We start from the raw sequence: 17,943 nt of genomic DNA, 5'->3' as shown, positions 1-17,943 counted from the left end.
TGATACAAGCCAGGCCTAGCTGGGTACCGGCGCAGACGGCATTCATTGATTGGTCTGTAGCTTTACGGCACCAGCCGGTACTTGCAAACTCGTGGAACAACAACATTTCAACCCCCATTTACAAGCCACGACAAGACTCTACTATTTGGCGAGATGATGAGCTGCAAACTCACAATTCCATGGTCCAACCTTGAGGTCCAAACCTTATCAACTGTGGCAGAAAAGTGCTTGCAGCATCAACTGGATGGATCAAACCGCAATGAATACTGAGAAATATTGGAGAAAAAGTCAGCCCAAGGGTATATCTGCAAGTAAAATCATTTGTGTTGACCACAGCTCCTGAGTGCTCATGTTGCTACATTTCTGCCCATCGTCGTGTCCACATTATGAAAAACACAGTGTTAATGGAGATGCACCCAACTTGGCTAGTACCACACCAGACATTAACCGGCAAGAGAGACTTGACAATGGAGAAGGCGCATTAGAGAACAAGTAACATTATGAAGACCAAAGAAGACAGCAGACAAGTCTGGACTAAAGCTGTGAAACAGTTTTAAATAGGGTAAGGTTATGGAACAATATCCCAATCTGCCATCCGACATTAGAGTGTGGCACAATTGCAAACATGACATGGCCGTCCAGGCAAGTAAGACCATTAATTATGGAGAAGCTGATTAACAGATGCGTCAATAGATATACCTCCATTGTGCTCCGTTAAGCAACTCCTGCCCGCTGAGTCTGGTCAATCCAACTCTGGTCAAGCCCAAACATGCCTCGCTTTAGAGATTCTTGTTTGTAAAGGATGATATTAAGCTCTTGTACAATGCACTGTTTGGAGTGTGAGGTGTATTATTGTCCAGTCATAGGCAAGAAATCTCCATTACAGGAGATTGTTTCGTGTTGAAGATAGAACTTATTGGGCCATTTTCCAGCGTAATAAAAAGCAAGGTATGTGGACACACAAGCTAATATAGCGGTCCACCGAAGCGACATAAATGCCAACCCTCTCCTCATATGGACCACAAACAGTCAGCGCATCCCACGCTGAGTGAGAAGTTGAAATGGAAAATTGGATTACATCAAAGAGCGCCCTCTGCTTGCTGTGATGTCACGCTCCAGCATACAAAGCACACACCGGCTCCATCTGAGAGACACCTAATGATATGTTAATCCCGCAAAATGTCACTCCGCGCTTTAGATTAAATTGTTCTCATCGTAGTTGCGTGCACGGCTTCACAACCCGTCTTTATGGGATGTGGAGCCTGTTGCTGGGCAATGGCTGCCGAAAATGTGTAGCGCTTTTAAGGATTAGGTGAAGTTGAACTAATCAGTTTGATGGCCTTCTAATGCCTTTGTGTCTCATGAAGGGCCCAGTTTATGTAGCTTCAACTTAAGACGTCGGACTCTCTGGGGGAGAACCAAGAATGTTGACGTGCGTTGCTCCACATTTCTACTTTTTATTTGCGTGTTTTTTACTGCTCCAGTTATCTAGTTCTTTTGTCAAAGGGTATCGCTGGAAACATTTGCTTGCTCGGCCTCACTCCCCTTCTGCGGAGGTCACCGGTGGAGAATGTTTGTAAGGAAACCTAACCCAACACCGACGCTGATACAAGTCTAGAGGAATTCCTGTAACCTGAGTTTATACCTCCTGGGTTCTCTTTTCCCTTCTCCCTTTTTCTTTCTCTCACTCGCATGCTGGGTATTTCCTCTGTCCACTCCTGCCTTTCTCATCAGCCCGGTCTGTCTGTTTTCTGTCAAAGACAAAGAACATTATAGATACAGAAAACCTCCTCAGCATGATTTAGCAGCTGTTGCAGTTAAAGGGGCTCGCTGTTACACTTTGTCACTGCTGTAAGTATCTCAGGGAGTGTGTGGCGGCAGTTGCATCTCCCATCTGTAGGTAGTTATCCTCTGAAGAGGATTTTTTTTTTTTTTTTTTTTTTTTTTTTGCGTGTGTGGCAGCAGATTTCGATTATATGAAGTTGGACTTCCAGGGTTTTAATGTGCACCATGTGCCCAGTAATTAGAGAGCGTTCCTTGTTTCCTGTGTGTTTCATTTGGGCCAAATGGAAGCGTGCACAAGCGCGTCGAAGTCTTTGATGTCTATTCGAGGCCTTTTTTTTGCCCATATAAATTTTATGGATACAAAGGAAGGCATTTATCACATTCTCTTTGACAACGAGATTTAGAAGTTGTTCAGAAGCCGGAACCTGCGCTACTTCCTACTCAGCGGTTGGGCCCAAATGGGATTTTAATTGGCCATTATTTGACCTCACTCAACAGAATTGTGCTGTTAACACTTTAAAACTTTTGACCCTGCATTGTGGTCACCACACAGCTTCCAGGTACAGTTTACCCAACGCACATCTAGACCGGTTTCATCCATTTGTGTCATTGATGAAAAGCTAAAATGAGACTTTGCTGAGAAGATTATTTTCATCATTCCAGATGTGAAAAATGTTCCAGTTTGCCAAGTATTTCTTTTCCTAGCTGGTTCTGCTTTCAAATCAAATGTCTTTGGATTTTCGCTCCAACAATCACAAAATGACACAATCAACAACACAGTTGGTTAAAAAATTATTTTGCCACATTTCACCATCCCACCTCCCAGAAATGTTTTAATACATGCTGGATTATAATCCTAACAATGACAAAGACCATGTTAGTTGGGGAGACCGGAGCAGAGAGCGGCTGAAATGCTAGTCTTTGTTTTTTTTAAAAAAGTAGTGCAAATCTCTAAATCTTAACAATAAAAACAGCTTTCTGCAAATTTAATCCACACTTTCACTGGGAACCCTGTGAAAACTTGCTGTGGTTCATCCAAGTAAATAAAGCTTAAAAGGATAAACGATTGATCTTCACCTTCAATTTGAAAAAAAAAAAAATCAACAGCAACAAAAAAATACAACTGAAAACAATAAAATGCAGATTAATTTATAAACTATGTCAAATGTAGCTTTAATGGTGCTGATTACCATTTCATTAATTCAGAATTATTAAATACAGTGTAGTTTGCTTTTGAAGGCTTAAAAATAAATGGAAACCTGCTCAAAATCTGGAATTGAGGGTGAAAAGTTAACAGGAAAAAATAATTTTGATAAGGCTGTGGTTTAGTTTAATGGTATTATTACGGTGATGGTGGTGTGTGGTAATCCCATCAACACTGACGGGTTTTCTGGGCCTTCTGGAGCGGGTCGGGTTGTTTACGGTGTCAGGGAAATGCTCTGCGACTAAGAATAGCTTCATTGTGTTTGCACACGTGGGCATTTGTTACCTCTCAGCGCCTCCACATTTCATTCACACAGCTCCTCCGATTTATCGATTCTTTCATGAATCAGGCTGTTATTACCCTCCCAGGCTCCTCTCCCCTCCCCAGCTCTTCCTCCTCCTTGTTGCTGAGGCCCCTTCCTTTTCCTTCATCCACCCCCACCCCGCCCCGGTCCCAGTAGCATGCTCTCTGCATGAGGAGGCCAGCTGACTCTGGTTTGTTTTCTTTCCCCGCTGCCGTCCGGCCCAATCAGCGCGTCGGCTTACAGCCACCGCCCTTCTCACCCCACCCATCCCAGCCCCGCTCTCGCTCCCCCCGCGCCGTGGCTGGCCGAGTTTCAAAACATCGACAGGAGGAGGCCTGAGTGTTGTATTCGTGGCAATGGGCCAGAGGGGTTTGCCTCGGCAGGGGCGGAGCCACAAGGCCGAGACGGAGAAACGGACCCAGAGAGAAGGGGAGTTAAATCGTGTCTGAAGAAGATATTTAAGTGTCTTTGTCCAGGTGTCAGTTCTGCTTCTGTTAAATACTTGACCCTCATTCTTTAGTAGGACCGCTTAGTTGGATTTTCAGTAAAAGTCTGTCCTAAAAATCTACAACCAGTTCATGTCTGAATGTGTCTGAAAGTAAGATGATCGAAAAAGAAATGACATTTAGTTTTATCCCAAGGCTGCATAATATCTGGAAAACGGTTCCAGCTGATGACTGACTTTAGTTCTCGAGGTTTTTCCTGCATTTCTGCATTTCTGCTCGCTTCAAGCAAAGTTTCTGTTTTCGTCAACTTGTTTGAGTGCAGCTGCCTGACATGCTCACAGCTGACACCGGCCCCCAGGAATGTCCTCTTTAGGTTTATTTAACTTTTCAGATGTTTCTTGTTTCAGCTGTTTCTGAGACAAAAGAAGCTGATTTCAAGATTTTGGTTTTATTTCTACTTAACTTGGTCTTGCATTTTAGATGTGTGTGCTTATTTTTTAGGTTGTACTATTATTCTCGTGGTATTTAATTGTTTAATTCAAACTAAGTGTGTAAACGGTAACTGTATTTTCAAATGTATTATTTATTGAGGCTTTTATTGAACAAACGCTGGCGACAACAGTAAAACTGATGGTCCCGACAAAAAGGACAGTTTTAAGGAGTTCTTAAACGTTACTAATTGGAATTTATTGTGAGGACAACGAGTCAAAATTCCTATAAGAAAATTATCACAATTAGCGATACGATAAAAGTACAATTCCTTCAAGGAAATTAAGCATGCATTAAGAAAAACAAATTGAGCGCGTTGCAATTCTTGAAGAATTGTACAAGATAGATACTCCAGAGCATTGTCACAGACAAGACGTTTAAAATGTTTGAAACCTGCTGCAGTCGCTGCAGCATTTGAAGTCGCTCGTGAACAGCAGGTTAAACCCTGCACACCCCCCTATGTTAAAGGGGCCAGTTTTACGGCGGCCATAAACATGTTTACAGTCTGCTAGGAATAATGGCTTCGGTCTCTCAGCGCTGCGTCCGCTGATAAGTGGACGCAGCGGTTGCTAGCCAAAGGAAAGGCTGACGTGTTTCTCGGTCACATCCCCGTCACTTGCACAGAGCCGAGACGCCGGCATCCAGCTGGAGATGAGGGTACAAGCTGCTGGGGGATAGATTTGGGGTTTTTATAGCTTAGATTTAAAAAGATGTTGCGACTTAGTCATTTTCATTGAATTTTTTTGCATTTTGTATATATATATTTTTTTTTTGAAGCACTGCAAATGCACATTAAAACTCGTTGCAGACGACCTAAAATAAGGCAGGAGGTGCAGTAAATGTTCAGATGACTCCATCAGACCTCGTCAGACTTGTTTTTTCTCTTTATTGGAGGGAAAATTCAGACTTTTTGCAGAGCCATTCTGGTTTTTCTGGCGCTGCAGTGTGACATTACACAGCCCCCCAGGCCTCGGAGCCCCTCCCCCGCCGCCGCCGCCGCCTGTGTCGGCTGTTCACGCAGCCAGCGCATGCAGCACGGGGCCGTGCTAATGGCTAGTGGAGCCGGTGCCCTCTCCCCCAGTTCTCAGTGCAGCTGAAGGGGAGGATGGGAATTAGAAACGGAGCTGATGCAACTGCTGTGCGGACACAAAGGCCGGCCGCTCGCAAGCATCAAGACTTTACTCTCCAAATTCCACGTTTCAGTGCTGCAGCAGGTGGTGAAGGAACCACGTTTGGTTTAAAAAATAAATAAATAAGGATAAAACAAATGACAATTATAGCTGTAGTTTAATGATTAGTGTAAATCGTTTAATTTGGGGCATAACTTCAAGCTTAAATCAAACGAGAAATGAAAAGGTAAAACGGTTCTGTCCATGATTTCTCCGAAAACCATGCAGATTCAGCCCAACGTTAAGTTTTTAAAAATGTAAACATTTAACTATAAAAACATATTTAAAACCTAATTCATATACACACAAGATTGTTTGTGATTTTTAAATTTTTTTTTTTCCTTCTTGAATATTTGCACTGTGACAGTTTTTTACTCGAAACATTTCTAAAATGAGGGTGGACGTTTATCGCATCATTTATTGTAATAAATTTCTCACAAGAATCCTGATTTATTGTTGCCATGATAAATTCCAGTTATGGATCTTTTAACCCTCCCAAAACTGTCTGCGTTGTTAGATTTGTTATTTTTTTTACACTGTTAGTTCACATCAATGAATACCAATCAATGTAAGTTATCGTGTGCTGTTTCGTGATACAAATCAGACTTCATTTTGTCCTAAATGAGCGCATTGCAGATGGGAATGTATTTTAAAAGCAGTATTAGTTTGTAGGGTTATAATAGCCAGCCATACAATTACGTAAAAAACCTTAAGTAAATGGTTCCTATTGGAACTTTTGTCGTGATTATCACAAGACATTGTGATAAAACAGAGTCCATATCGCCAACACCTCATATAAAATATAATTAAGAACAGACACTGAAGAAGTCTTGGATTAATTAATACATTGAAACCGTATTTTAATCATTTATAAGATGAAGGATTAAAACACCCGTTATGAGGTATGTTTTGCAGAAATAAGTCTCGCATCGTGACTTGATGAGGAAATTATTTTTAAACACACTATTTGTTTCCAGTAATGCGTTACTGAGGAAACGGCGGCGTTTAACTCGCTGCAGTTCTGCCCCTCCCCAGCTGTTGCTGCACACTGCCACTTAGAGAAAGCTTTTACACTTTTTCCCCACCCTTCCAACTAAAACATTTCATGTTGCGAGAGCCGAACGAAATCGACTTTAAAAGATGCCACCCAAGTGAATGGAGAGCAGAAGAAAGAAGCCTCCGGCACGCTGACCGAACGCCACAACCTGCTTCCCCTCTCCCAGCACTAAAAACGTCTGCGCAGGATTTGTGACTTCAGCCCCACATTACACTCCAAATTGTTGATTGCTTCCCTGCTGCAATTGCTCTAAATGACTGGAGGAGCCGTTTCTGCCTCAAAGCCTCGTTCGCAGGGTGGTTCCTGAGGAATTTACGGCTCGGCACCACGCCCACCTCCACTCTGGGTTTTTGTTGTTTTTGACGGGGGCGGGGGGTGTTTTTCCATTTCTGAGTCACGTGCGCACTGTGATTTTCCGTGACACTTCCATCTCAGCATTCAATAGCAAAAAAAAAAAAAAAAAAGAGAGAGAAATTTTTTTTAACCATCTTCTTTTTTTTAGATGCAAAGAGAAGAGGAATAGGAGAAAAAAAAAAAAAAGAACCTTTCCATGAAGCCCTGCGAGAAGAGCCTGTATTCTGTGTGGATCGATAATATTGAGCTGTTTTCCAAGATGCCCGTGTATTATGTAATCTCCGGCGGAGAGAGGGGAGCGCTGCTTCACCTGGAGGAGGCTGCTGATGACAGCCAGGCTGGACGCTGCGTTGACGAGGGCCTGCAGCTGTTTGTAAAAGCAGAACTCCACTTCTCTCCGTGGTCCTCCTGGGCTTTTGTTGGAAAGTTACTGTCATTAAGCATGGCAACAATATTTGGAGCTATAAAACGGGGTCGAAAAATTTCAGATTTGTCCGTTTCCTAGATGCAGGAGTAGAAAAATACTGAATTATTATCACATACCCAGGAAATGAGCAGAATAAATAAAAAGTCAAAACAGGGTTGAAATTTTCAGATTTGTCTAGTTTTCTAGATGTAAAACTGGAAAAACAAAAATAAATACTAATCAGATAATGAATAGAGTAAATAGTTAATCTTGTCACAATAAGCAATAAATCAATAAGCATTATAAAGCTCAATAATTTTCATTTGGGCAACAGCTGTAAAGGAGATGATCCCATTATAATATTGGCCTTTTTAATCCGGCGTTTTGAGAAACGCTGCACACGTTTGACACGCAGTAGAAAACAATTTGCACTTCTGCCCGTTTCTCCCGTCTACACCAATGCAAGATTTTAGAAACCATATTAATATTGTTTTATTTTGGCCATGTGAAATGTTTCCTGTTTCAGGGTGAAACATTCTGTAGAGAATGTTTTTTTGTTAATGTTTGATTGGGCGTCGATAAACCATCGCTATTGGTTCAATATTGTCTCAAAACAACAATATTATTGTTTATCGCAATAATTTCTGGGACGATTTATCATCATCGTTGCTGGTTGATCGTTTAATAACCGATTCGATCAGCGTTTGTCCCCCTGAGCCTCCTCTTCCTCCACCCGTCACCGTCTTCCTCCACCCCGACCCAGCAGCATTCCAGCCTTTTGTGTGTGTGTGTGTGTGTGTGTGCGCGCGCCGTCTCCCTCTCCTCTGGAATTCAGGAGATGTCAGCGGGGGAGGGACGGGACGAACCGAACTGAACCGGGCCGGTCCTGGTCGGGAAAGCAGGAAGGCCGAGTGACGGGGCGGCGCGGAGGCCGGGGAGGCGGCAAGGAAGGATCCAAAGAGGAGGTTAAGCTGAAGGCAGAGAGGAGGAGGAGGAGGAAGTGAAATGAAGGGGGAGGTGTGTCTCTGTGTGTGTGACTCATTAGATTAGACCGCTCCCCAAGGGAACCGCCAATATTGATGGATTGATTGCAGGCCCCTCTCCGTCCTCTCCGCTCTGCTGCTATTGGAGGCCATTGATGCCGAGTCTCTTTGGGACGTGACGCACGGTGCATATTTAATTAACTTCCTATTGCAACCAATCGGCGTTCAGGCAGTGGGGGGTTTACAGCAAGGCTTAGTTTTAACAGCAAAGGTTAAATCACATGTTTGTTTCCTCTGGGAAATTTTGGTCAGCCTTTTGAAAGAGCTTTTTTATTTAGTTTATTCTGTAAAAAGCCTGCATGGATTCTGACTTTTTGTTCTGTTTTTAAGCCGGGACCAATTAATTATAAAAGCTTTTCCGACTCTGAAGTAAAATCTCTTTACAACAAGGCTCTTAAAATGAATCGAATCGGCTTTTTTCCTTGTAGAAAATTAAAACGAGTAAAAAAAATAAATAAAAAATTTGTTTTTTCCGGAATTTATTGAAATAATTTCTAAATACAAATCATATTCGTTCATTTTGGTTTGATTTTCATCTAAATTCCAAAAAGTGGAACTTATTGTGACAAAATGCGTTTAGTGACGTACTAAAATAATATAAATGACGTATAAAAATCTGCTGATTGTTTTTATTATCGAAAGATAACGACTCAATGAAATTGTCGCAAAAAAAAAAAGCTTGATCAAAGTATGTCTGACTTGACATCATGAAGTTGGGCAATTTTTAGATAAATTGAACAATCAAGTTAAATGTTTTCTCTGAAAAGCTTTTTTTAAATGACATTTGTTTAAAATAAAATAAACATTACGACAATACAATACCGGATTTCTGCTTCAAAGTGAAACGTACGTAAAAAGCGCCCACTCCAGCCAAGAACGAACAAAACAAAAGTGTTGCGCATGAATTTATAAATTAAAAAAACCTAATGAGAAATAAAAATTCAACCCTGAGTGTTTCCCCAAGTGGAAACAATCTGCTCCCGCGAAACACTTCGCTTGAGAGAGGAAAGCCAGAAATGTTTGTCTGATTGAAATCTGCTGCGTTTGGATGATTACAACCAGCTGACGTAGAATTGATCCGGTCGGCTGCATAAACTCTGCCCATTAACACACACAGCCACAGAGATAATCAATCACTCATCCGTCCAAATGTTTCCACAAATACCTATTTAGCTGAAAATGAAGCAGACAATGTGTCTAATTTCAGAGTTCCTCCACCATGTTTGCTTTGAAACGGTAGCTCTGACAATGTCAACAAGTGATTAGAGGCAGACATGGTTGATGTGTGTAGTTCTCACACACACACACACACACACGCACACACACACACACACAGGGAATCGGTTGTAAGACAGTTTGTTGTTGGCTCAAGACATAATGAATGATAAACCTCAGTCACCATTAAAAAGTGAATTGGAATACATTCAACATTTGTAATTGCACATGGAAATGGTTTCAACATCAAACATGTACATTTATATATTTTTTATTATTATTTGGAAATACCTGTATAACTCAAATGGAGTCTTTTTTTACGCCCTCATATGTTGGATATTGATCTGCCTTTGGCTCCCGTTTTCCTCCTCCGACTGTGTTTTGAATGAGAAACGATCTCCGGGGCTGCTGAGCACGCCAGGCTCCCTGGCAACGCATGCATATGGATGTCTTGTGTTAGCATTCATGGCCCTTCTCTTTTTAATTAGCTTTTATGTTAGTGGGGGAGGCGGGAGGGGAGAGGACGACGCGCCACCAGGGTGTTTAGTTTGTCGTGGTTCCGGGTTTGTTTTGTATCGTTTAAACACCTGAGTTTTAAACAGAAGAGCGTCTGTGTGGAAAACAAGCCAAAAAACTGTGTCAATTTAAACATTTTCACTGAGGAGGTCTCATAAAATTACTTCTGCATTCTAGTATTGCAACTTTATTCTGGTTTTATCTCAACTGTATTGTTTTACGACTTCTCATATTATTACAGAAGGTAATACGTGATTGATGTCATAAAGTACAGCAGCTACTTTTATTGAGTAGATGCCCTAATAATATTTTTTTATCTTTATTCTGTTAATAAATACCTTATTCCTGAATCATAGCCTTTCTGGTATTGGTTTGTCATACGACTTTATTCTCATAATGACTTTATTATGACTTCATCCTATTATTTTGACTTTATCATACATTGTTCTTGTATTTTTACTTTATTCTGTTCTGACTTTTTGTCCCGTATTACGTTTTTTGATGTACTGCGACATTTTGTTGAGTATTAAGATGCCTCAAATATTTACGACTTCTTGTATGGACTTCATTCTCATATCACTTTCTCAGATTACAACCTTTTATTTTTCTGATGTCTTTTTTTTTTCCCCTTGTGTTCTTAATTTTTGTATCAAAACTAATTCTTTAAATGTAGTTTCCCAGTACCTTTTGTTAGTTTAATCTATTAATCATCAAGGCAACTTGAATGTAATGAGTGCATCCAGATGTAGATAAAAACCCATGCGACAGTAGCATGTAATCTTTAAAATAAAATCAGCAGGTTCTTCCGCTGCATAAACATTTCCGATTGGGGCTCAAACGTTTCCCCACAGACTCTCGTTCAGCTCACGCTTTCCCAAATGTGGAAGCTAATCCGCCCTGCGATCGTTTCTGTGCAGGTGTTCCTGTTCTTCTGCGAAACCTGCTCGGTGCCCATCTGCAGGGAGTGCAGCGTGGGCCGTCACATGGGCCACACCTTCGTCTACCTGCAGGACGCCGTGCAGGACTGCAGGGCCATCACCATCCAGCTGCTGGCGGACGCTCAGCAGGGTCGACAGGCTGTCCAGGTGAGGGCGTGTTGGGTCTTCTCCCAACACGTTACGGTGTTTAACGCTTATTGCTAGAGTAGTTTCTATTTATTCGTGTCAGACTGAAAACAAACGGCATTTCCTCACCGCTGTGTCTTGCTTGTTTAGCCACCCCAGAGGAAACTCCAGGACGGCGTATCGGTTATTATTTATCATGAGAAATTCCTCAGGATAGAAATTTTGATTCATGATGTTTAAAAAAGAAACCAAACGGTTACATTTTCTATTTTCCTCACTATTTTTTTTCCCCATTGAAAGTGTATAATAAAAAAAATACCAATAGATTTTAAACTGTGATTAAATGCAGTTGCTGTGTCCAGGTCCCACTTCTTTATGACATATTTTTATGACGTGTGATTGGTGTCCTAAAGATACTTGGAACACGTTTTTTTCAAGAGCAATATTTGTGTTTGTGGGGCTATGACTGCTGTGCCAGTAAGTCATGTTACCTACGAAAGAAGAAATAAATAGTGCTTATCACTTTTAGTATTATCACAATTTTACAACAGAATATTGTGATAAAACTTTTAGTCCATATTGCCCAGAGCTGTCAGAAAAAGTGAAATATTTTCTGTGAAAATGTAGATTTACATGGGTAGTTTAAAATGACGTGGACAGGGTGCGACACCAGACAGGAGCGGCAGCGTGCGCGCATTTATTTAGAACATAGTCAAATTAATAGCAGTAATGGTGTCACTAAAATCACTCCACTGTAATAAAATAGGCCAAACAGATTGCGAACAAAGGAGAGGTCTCCCATACAAGAGTAAAGCTCCCAGAGCTGCCCTCATCCATCTCCTCCAAGCACTAAGTAGGACCTGAGGGGAGCAGCTGCGCCTTTAAAAATCACAGCAGCAGCTAGCAGCTAGCGCGCCCGGACATCAGAGCCGCTCGGCTTGGATATCTGAGAGAGTGACCAGTACCGGGAGCCCCGGGGTTAGAGGTGTCCAGCTGGCCCTTAAAACGGGGGTGGGGTCGCATGAGTTGGATTCCGGCGGGGGCAGGGCTCGGGGTCAGAGGGGGAGGATGGGGAGGAGTCTCACAGGGGGCACTGGGGGAGGGTAGGTGAGGTATTTAAAAGATTTCAGAGAAAGGAAAAATACCCACTTCTTTTAAAGAAGTGGAACACTTGCCCTTCCCCTTTTCACTCCTTCACCCACCCACATCTCACTCCACCCAACGCTCTCACACATACGCGCATACTAATTAGGCCTCTTCATTTACATGATTATAGTTTAGGTTGCACCTTCTTGAACTTTCTTTACGTTCCGGTTTTATCTGAACGTGTGAGAAGGGGGTGGAGGGCGGTCATGTTTTTCCTTTTCACTGAAAAGCTGGAAATGGGTCGAGTCTGGTACCAGCAGGCTAAACGTTTGGCATTTTGTCATTAGTTGAAACAGAAGTATGAAATGTGTATATGTGAAGCAGCTCTATTTAGAAGGGGAGCGGCATTTTCTTTTGTTTTTTCTGAATGTTTTTGGAAAAGTTTCCAGTTTTAGAAGGACTTTATATTTTCTCACTGCTCTTCACACTGCTGACAGCTGCTGTAGTTTGAAGGCACCAGCCGTTTATCTCCAAGGGTTTGACTTTAACGTGATAACATGCTTTTCTTCTTTTTTTTTTTTTTATCTGCGTCTGGTGACATTTACGTCATGACTTCAACTAGAAAATCAAAAAACTGTTGAGGTCTAACATTTTTTAAAGGCGATTAGGAAGCAAGAGTCTGAAAATACTTGGGAAGGGAAAAGCATTGAAACTACAATCAATTATTCAAAGTGAGCAGAAAAAGTTCGGTGGCAAGTTTTTTTTTTTTTAGATTTCTTAATGCAAATGTTTTTTTAAATAATAATGAAATGCCTGTTTGTGAACAGGTACATAAAATCGGATTAGTAATCGTGCTTCACATTTAAAACATGCAGCTATAGTAATTGCATTACCGTTGTTCTTCCTTCCACATATTTTAACAGGATGCCTGATTGTTTAAACTAGGAATCAGTCTGACGTTTTTGAGATGCACAATTAGACCAGGATCTGTCACCAAAGAAATTTGGATTGTTGTCAACTACTGGCTGAAATCAAATAATATCTGAAACTTTCCCCGTTAGAGCACAACCTTTGGAAAGGTCCATTCATTTTGTGCTCCCTTTGACTTAACTACGGTGGCCTTGAGGTGCAAGCCACTACAACGTTAACGAAACCACTACAACGTTAACGAAACCACTACAACGTTAACGAAACCCTTACAACGTTAACGAAACCCTTACAACGTTAACGAAACCCTTACAACGTTAACGAAACCCTTACAACGTTAACGAAACCCTTACAACGTTAACGAAACCCTTACAACGTTAACGAAACCCTTACAACGTGAACGAAACCCTTACAACGTTAACGAAACCACTACAACGTTAACGAAACCACTACAACGTTAACGAAACCACTACAACGTTAACGAAACCACTACAACGTTAACGAAACCACTACAACGTTAACGAAACCCTTACAACGTTAACGAAACCCTTAACGAAACCCTTACATCGTTAACGAAACCCTTACAACGTTAACGAAACCCTTACATCGTTAACGAAACCCTTACAACGTTAACAAAACAGAAAGGGTACGTCCCAGTTGGAGACTTGAGAGATCGCTGATTTGACGACAAGCTTTTAATGTAATTATTGTGCCCCAAAACAATTAAATAATCACATCACTTTTTTTTCATTCCTATATATAATAATGTGTGAGAGATTGTGTCAGTGGCATTTATTAACTTGAAATACTTTGCAGAAAGACACTTTACAAAGTTCAGTCCATTTACTTGTGTTAGCTTGCCGGTAGATAAGCCACTTTCAAAATGGCGGACGCTCTAACGTATCGCAACAACGGGGCTACCAGTTCAAGCGATAATTTCTATTTCAAAAGCTTGTTGTCCATTCAACGATTTCTCAGGTCTCCAACTGTTTTCGTTAATGTTGTGGTGGTTTGCACCTCAGGGCCAACGTACACAACAGCATTTTTAAAATATTGCAATACAAATAATGTATATGAACTTAATTTTATCATTTGTATAAAAATCTTTACAAATTCCAAAAATGGAACTTTTTTTAATTCCAGTCTTTGTATATAACAGATTTTTTTATGTACCAATGTGTGAAAATAATAATAGTATTTTCAGGGAGGAGTATTATCCAGGGCTGATGGTGCTCAGATCTGACACTGATTCTTATCAAAGCTTTGTGCAAAATTGCTTCATAGTAATAAAAAACTTTTTTTATATATATATCCCAAATTTAGAAATGTTCATATTTTCAGTACATGATAATGTCTTTACCTAGAGGAATAAAATGAAACATTGAATTTTTAAGTAATCCCAACACGGGAATAGGAAAAAACTGAGAATTTAAAATGAAAGTACAATGGTAGGGTAGTCAGATTCTGTTTTCGCTTTTGAACATGCCTGGTAAACCCTTCAATGTCCTGCATGGCTGTGATGATGAGGTGTAGCATCTCCTTCACTGGAAAAACGAGTATTATTGGAGGCCATCTTAATGCAGACAGATGTTAAGATAAGACTTTGACGACCTTGACCGACCGGTTTTTGAGTTTTATCAGAGAATTTGTCCCAGAATTTGCGAGTGGAGAGGAACGGTCTTCCTACATCACCCTTTCAAACCCTAACTAAGACAAATTTGTCTCCATTTGTGGTTTCTGTCTTGTTCTTCTCTGTTCTTTGGAGCCACCTCTGGGACAGTACAAACTGGTCTTAGCAATTTAATTGGGAGCAGACTGGATTTGTTGATTGGTCCATGAACAAGATAAGCGAAGGCAGTACTTGTTCAACTGGTGCATACAGCGTCAACTGAACGCTGTATGCACCAGTTGACCAAATATACCGAGAGATTTCTTAGAGACTTGACGCCAAAGTTAGCTTGAGCTAATTGACTTTGGAGCGTCAATTACAGCTGCTGGACCCTCATGTTCCCGCCCACATGGTCAGCAACGCACTGCCAACTTGGCTAGAACCGAACCAAACATGAACCGGCTAGAGTGAGACTTGACAATGGAGAGTTGGCTTTAGCCTCAGCTTGAATGGGCTGCTGGAGCCAGATTGACCAACACAACCAAATTAGAGTTTTTGGCAGAAAAATCGGAAGAGTTTCCATTCCCCCATAAACAAATGTTTGTTAAAAGAATAAAATGTAATGTTTGTTTTGTTTCCTAAAACATTAACCAACCGAATAAGCTGGCTGACATGGACAGAAAGGATTTGCAAGGTTTCCAATGGGCAGAATCCATGCCTAAGCAGAAAATTGTCTGGTGCCGGTCACCAGTTTCTCTGGTTTAAAAAAAAATTCTTGATAGAAATTTTCTGCATAACTTAACATTCAGACACGACTTCAACTCTAAATAATTTTTGATAGTCTACTCCTTGCAGATAGTGTTATTTATAGCATAATGTAAAGTCTAAATCAACAATTTCTGAGGCAAAGGAACGAGTCAGAAAAGCAGCTTTGAAACCTGCAGTTATCAGGGCAGGTCAGAAACGCGGCCGTTATCTAATTTGCCTGGAAGGTGGGGCAGAGTTGTGACCTTGGTAAATACTCGCCCCAAAACATGAAACACGAGCTTTTCCACCGAGGTCATATGACATTCGGACATGCATTATCTCCAGCACACGGAGCATGTGCCCCACCTATCCATTTTCTCAGCCTGACCCCTCGTCTGGTCGGGTCAAACTTCGTATCTTAGTGCTTATGTCACTGCGGGTGTTTGTTGGATTCTTCTGTGATTCCAGATACGGCTGTTTCAGGCCACGTGTAGGAAAACTCGCTTAACATCGAGGCTCCATTTGTAAAGAAAAATAAATGGTGACCACTTCAGTGAGGTTGTGTTTTATAAAGATGCAGGATGTGAGCCAGGAGACGCACCGCCCACCATCCAGCAGCACCTGGAGCCGCTCGGCGTGTTTGTCCACTTCTATCCAGGTCACTGCGGGACTAAACGCTGACGCCAGATAATATGTAAACACAGGCATACGCTTCTGTCCCCTGAGGTAGGAAATTTCCGTCCACTCTACACCCATTATCTCCCCTGACCTTTGACCCGGGACTTGTGACCTCCTAGTTGGTCAAAACTCTCTGCTTCTGCTGTGTTTTTTTTTTAACTTTTATTATCTGTTAGTTCGGCTGTCTTTGTACGCCAAGCTGTGCTCCTTTGGGAGCGTTGATGGCGACACAAAGACTGGAAGGAGTATCGGATAAATGGAAGAGAGAAAAGGACGAAAATGCTGCAGGAAACGATGCGTGTCACACTTTTCAAAGTTCACTCGTAAACAATTTTGGAAGCTTTCGTTGAACATCTACATTAAATACGCCAAGACGTATATTTGTAGCGTTATAAAATGTGAAAAGTAATTATTTTGTAAAGGTTCTAGAATGACCTAGAGAAACAAACGGCGGATTGCAGAGAGTTAAAAAAAAAAAAAAAAGTTCCTAAAGACTCCTGTCTCGAGCGATATTAGCTTCCCCGTTAATTCCTTCCCTTCCTGCCTGATTTAGTTGTTCCTTTTGCCGGCCGCATCGCGCGACACGGCCAGAGAAAAGAAAGCGCCCGCCGGGCCGCCTTTGTTCCTGCCGGGGTGCGATGGGGGTGGGCCGTGTGCGTCTTAAGACAGGGATTGCGGATCACGACCTGTAGAGGTTTAGGTGACCTTTGATCTCAGTGGCAGATATGACAAAGGAAGCCTTATCCCACCTCCCCTTGGAGCCTGTGAGGTCCAGCTCACCTCGTGACCTCCCAGGAGATGCCAGAGGAAAAGGGCCCTGATAAAACTCAGTGGGCAGAAGGAGACAAAGAGAATATTCCTCATTTAGGCCAAATTGTGCGTTGTAAATGCTACGGCCCGGCTTTTTTTTTTATTGCATCAGGTAGTAATAAAAGGGGCGCCTGTCTTTTAAAGTTTGATTATTTAATATCGGCCTGTAAAATAAGACCGAACAGTATCCAGGTTGGTACAACAAAATCATTTCCTTTTTAAATTCCTGCCTCATTAAAATATTCTGTAAAGTTTTAAATTATTTGTTCACTTTTGCAATAGGAACAAAAAAAAACAAAAAACAAAAACAAAACAATGATAGGTTTTTAATCCTAATTTCACACAAATTCCATCTTTAAAATTCTTGTGAAACAGTATTTAATCACAGTAGAGAAAATCGCATTTTTAGCTACTTCTTTATTTGTTCTTCTCAGGCTTTCTAACGTCTCATCCTCTTCAGACGTTCCTGAAACTGGTGGAAAATATTCCGCACTCAGGATGTTGCCTTCTGGCATTTTTAGGCAGCTTTGTGGACCTTTCATCTTATTTTTTCCAGTTGCTTCTTTATTTCGACTCTTCGCCAGCATGTCATTGAAATAGACTTGCAAATGACAAGCACAGGAAAAAAATGTCCATTTATAGAAAGATGAAAAATTCACTTTGGTTAAAAAATGAAAAATTATCTTCAGTTTTTCTAAGAGAAGCAAGAAATGTTTTTTTCCCTTCTGAACACTTTGACAAGGTTTTAAATAAAGATTTGTTTTATCTTTATAATTTTTGATATTTGCACTCATGTTCAGGATTTTTGCTTTGAACAGTTCATTTCTTACATGGAGGATAAATTCTCTGGGATTTTCATTTAGTCTAATCCAGATTAGTTTGTCGCAGAGGCTAAAGCTAAAGCTAACAGCTAGCTTAAAACTCATTTGGATTTTTAAAGCAGGAAATGTCTTTTATTATTTTTATGATTAATTCATATTTTTCTGTTGTTGTTTTTGCTCTTTTTAATCTTTCATTTTGGAACATTTATGCTT

At 41.1% G+C, this 17,943-nt stretch overlaps 1 protein-coding gene across 2 annotated transcripts in view; it reads left to right on the top strand.

Moving 5' to 3' along the window:
* trim71 (tripartite motif containing 71, E3 ubiquitin protein ligase) overlaps positions 1-17,943 on the top strand; it is a 46,218-nt gene that overhangs the window by 12,765 nt on the left and 15,510 nt on the right. For both annotated transcript variants that reach the window (XM_044139089.1, XM_044139091.1), the window contains one exon: positions 10,906-11,073. In XM_044139089.1, coding sequence (XP_043995024.1) covers positions 10,906-11,073 — 168 coding nt within the window. The remainder of the gene's footprint in view (positions 1-10,905; positions 11,074-17,943) is intronic.

The sequence above is a fragment of the Gambusia affinis genome, linkage group LG14 (genome assembly GCF_019740435.1).
Source record: "Gambusia affinis linkage group LG14, SWU_Gaff_1.0, whole genome shotgun sequence".
NCBI lineage: Eukaryota > Metazoa > Chordata > Actinopteri > Cyprinodontiformes > Poeciliidae > Gambusia > Gambusia affinis.
Note: the sequence above shows the minus strand (reverse complement) of the source record. Positions and strands in the feature narration are given on the sequence as shown.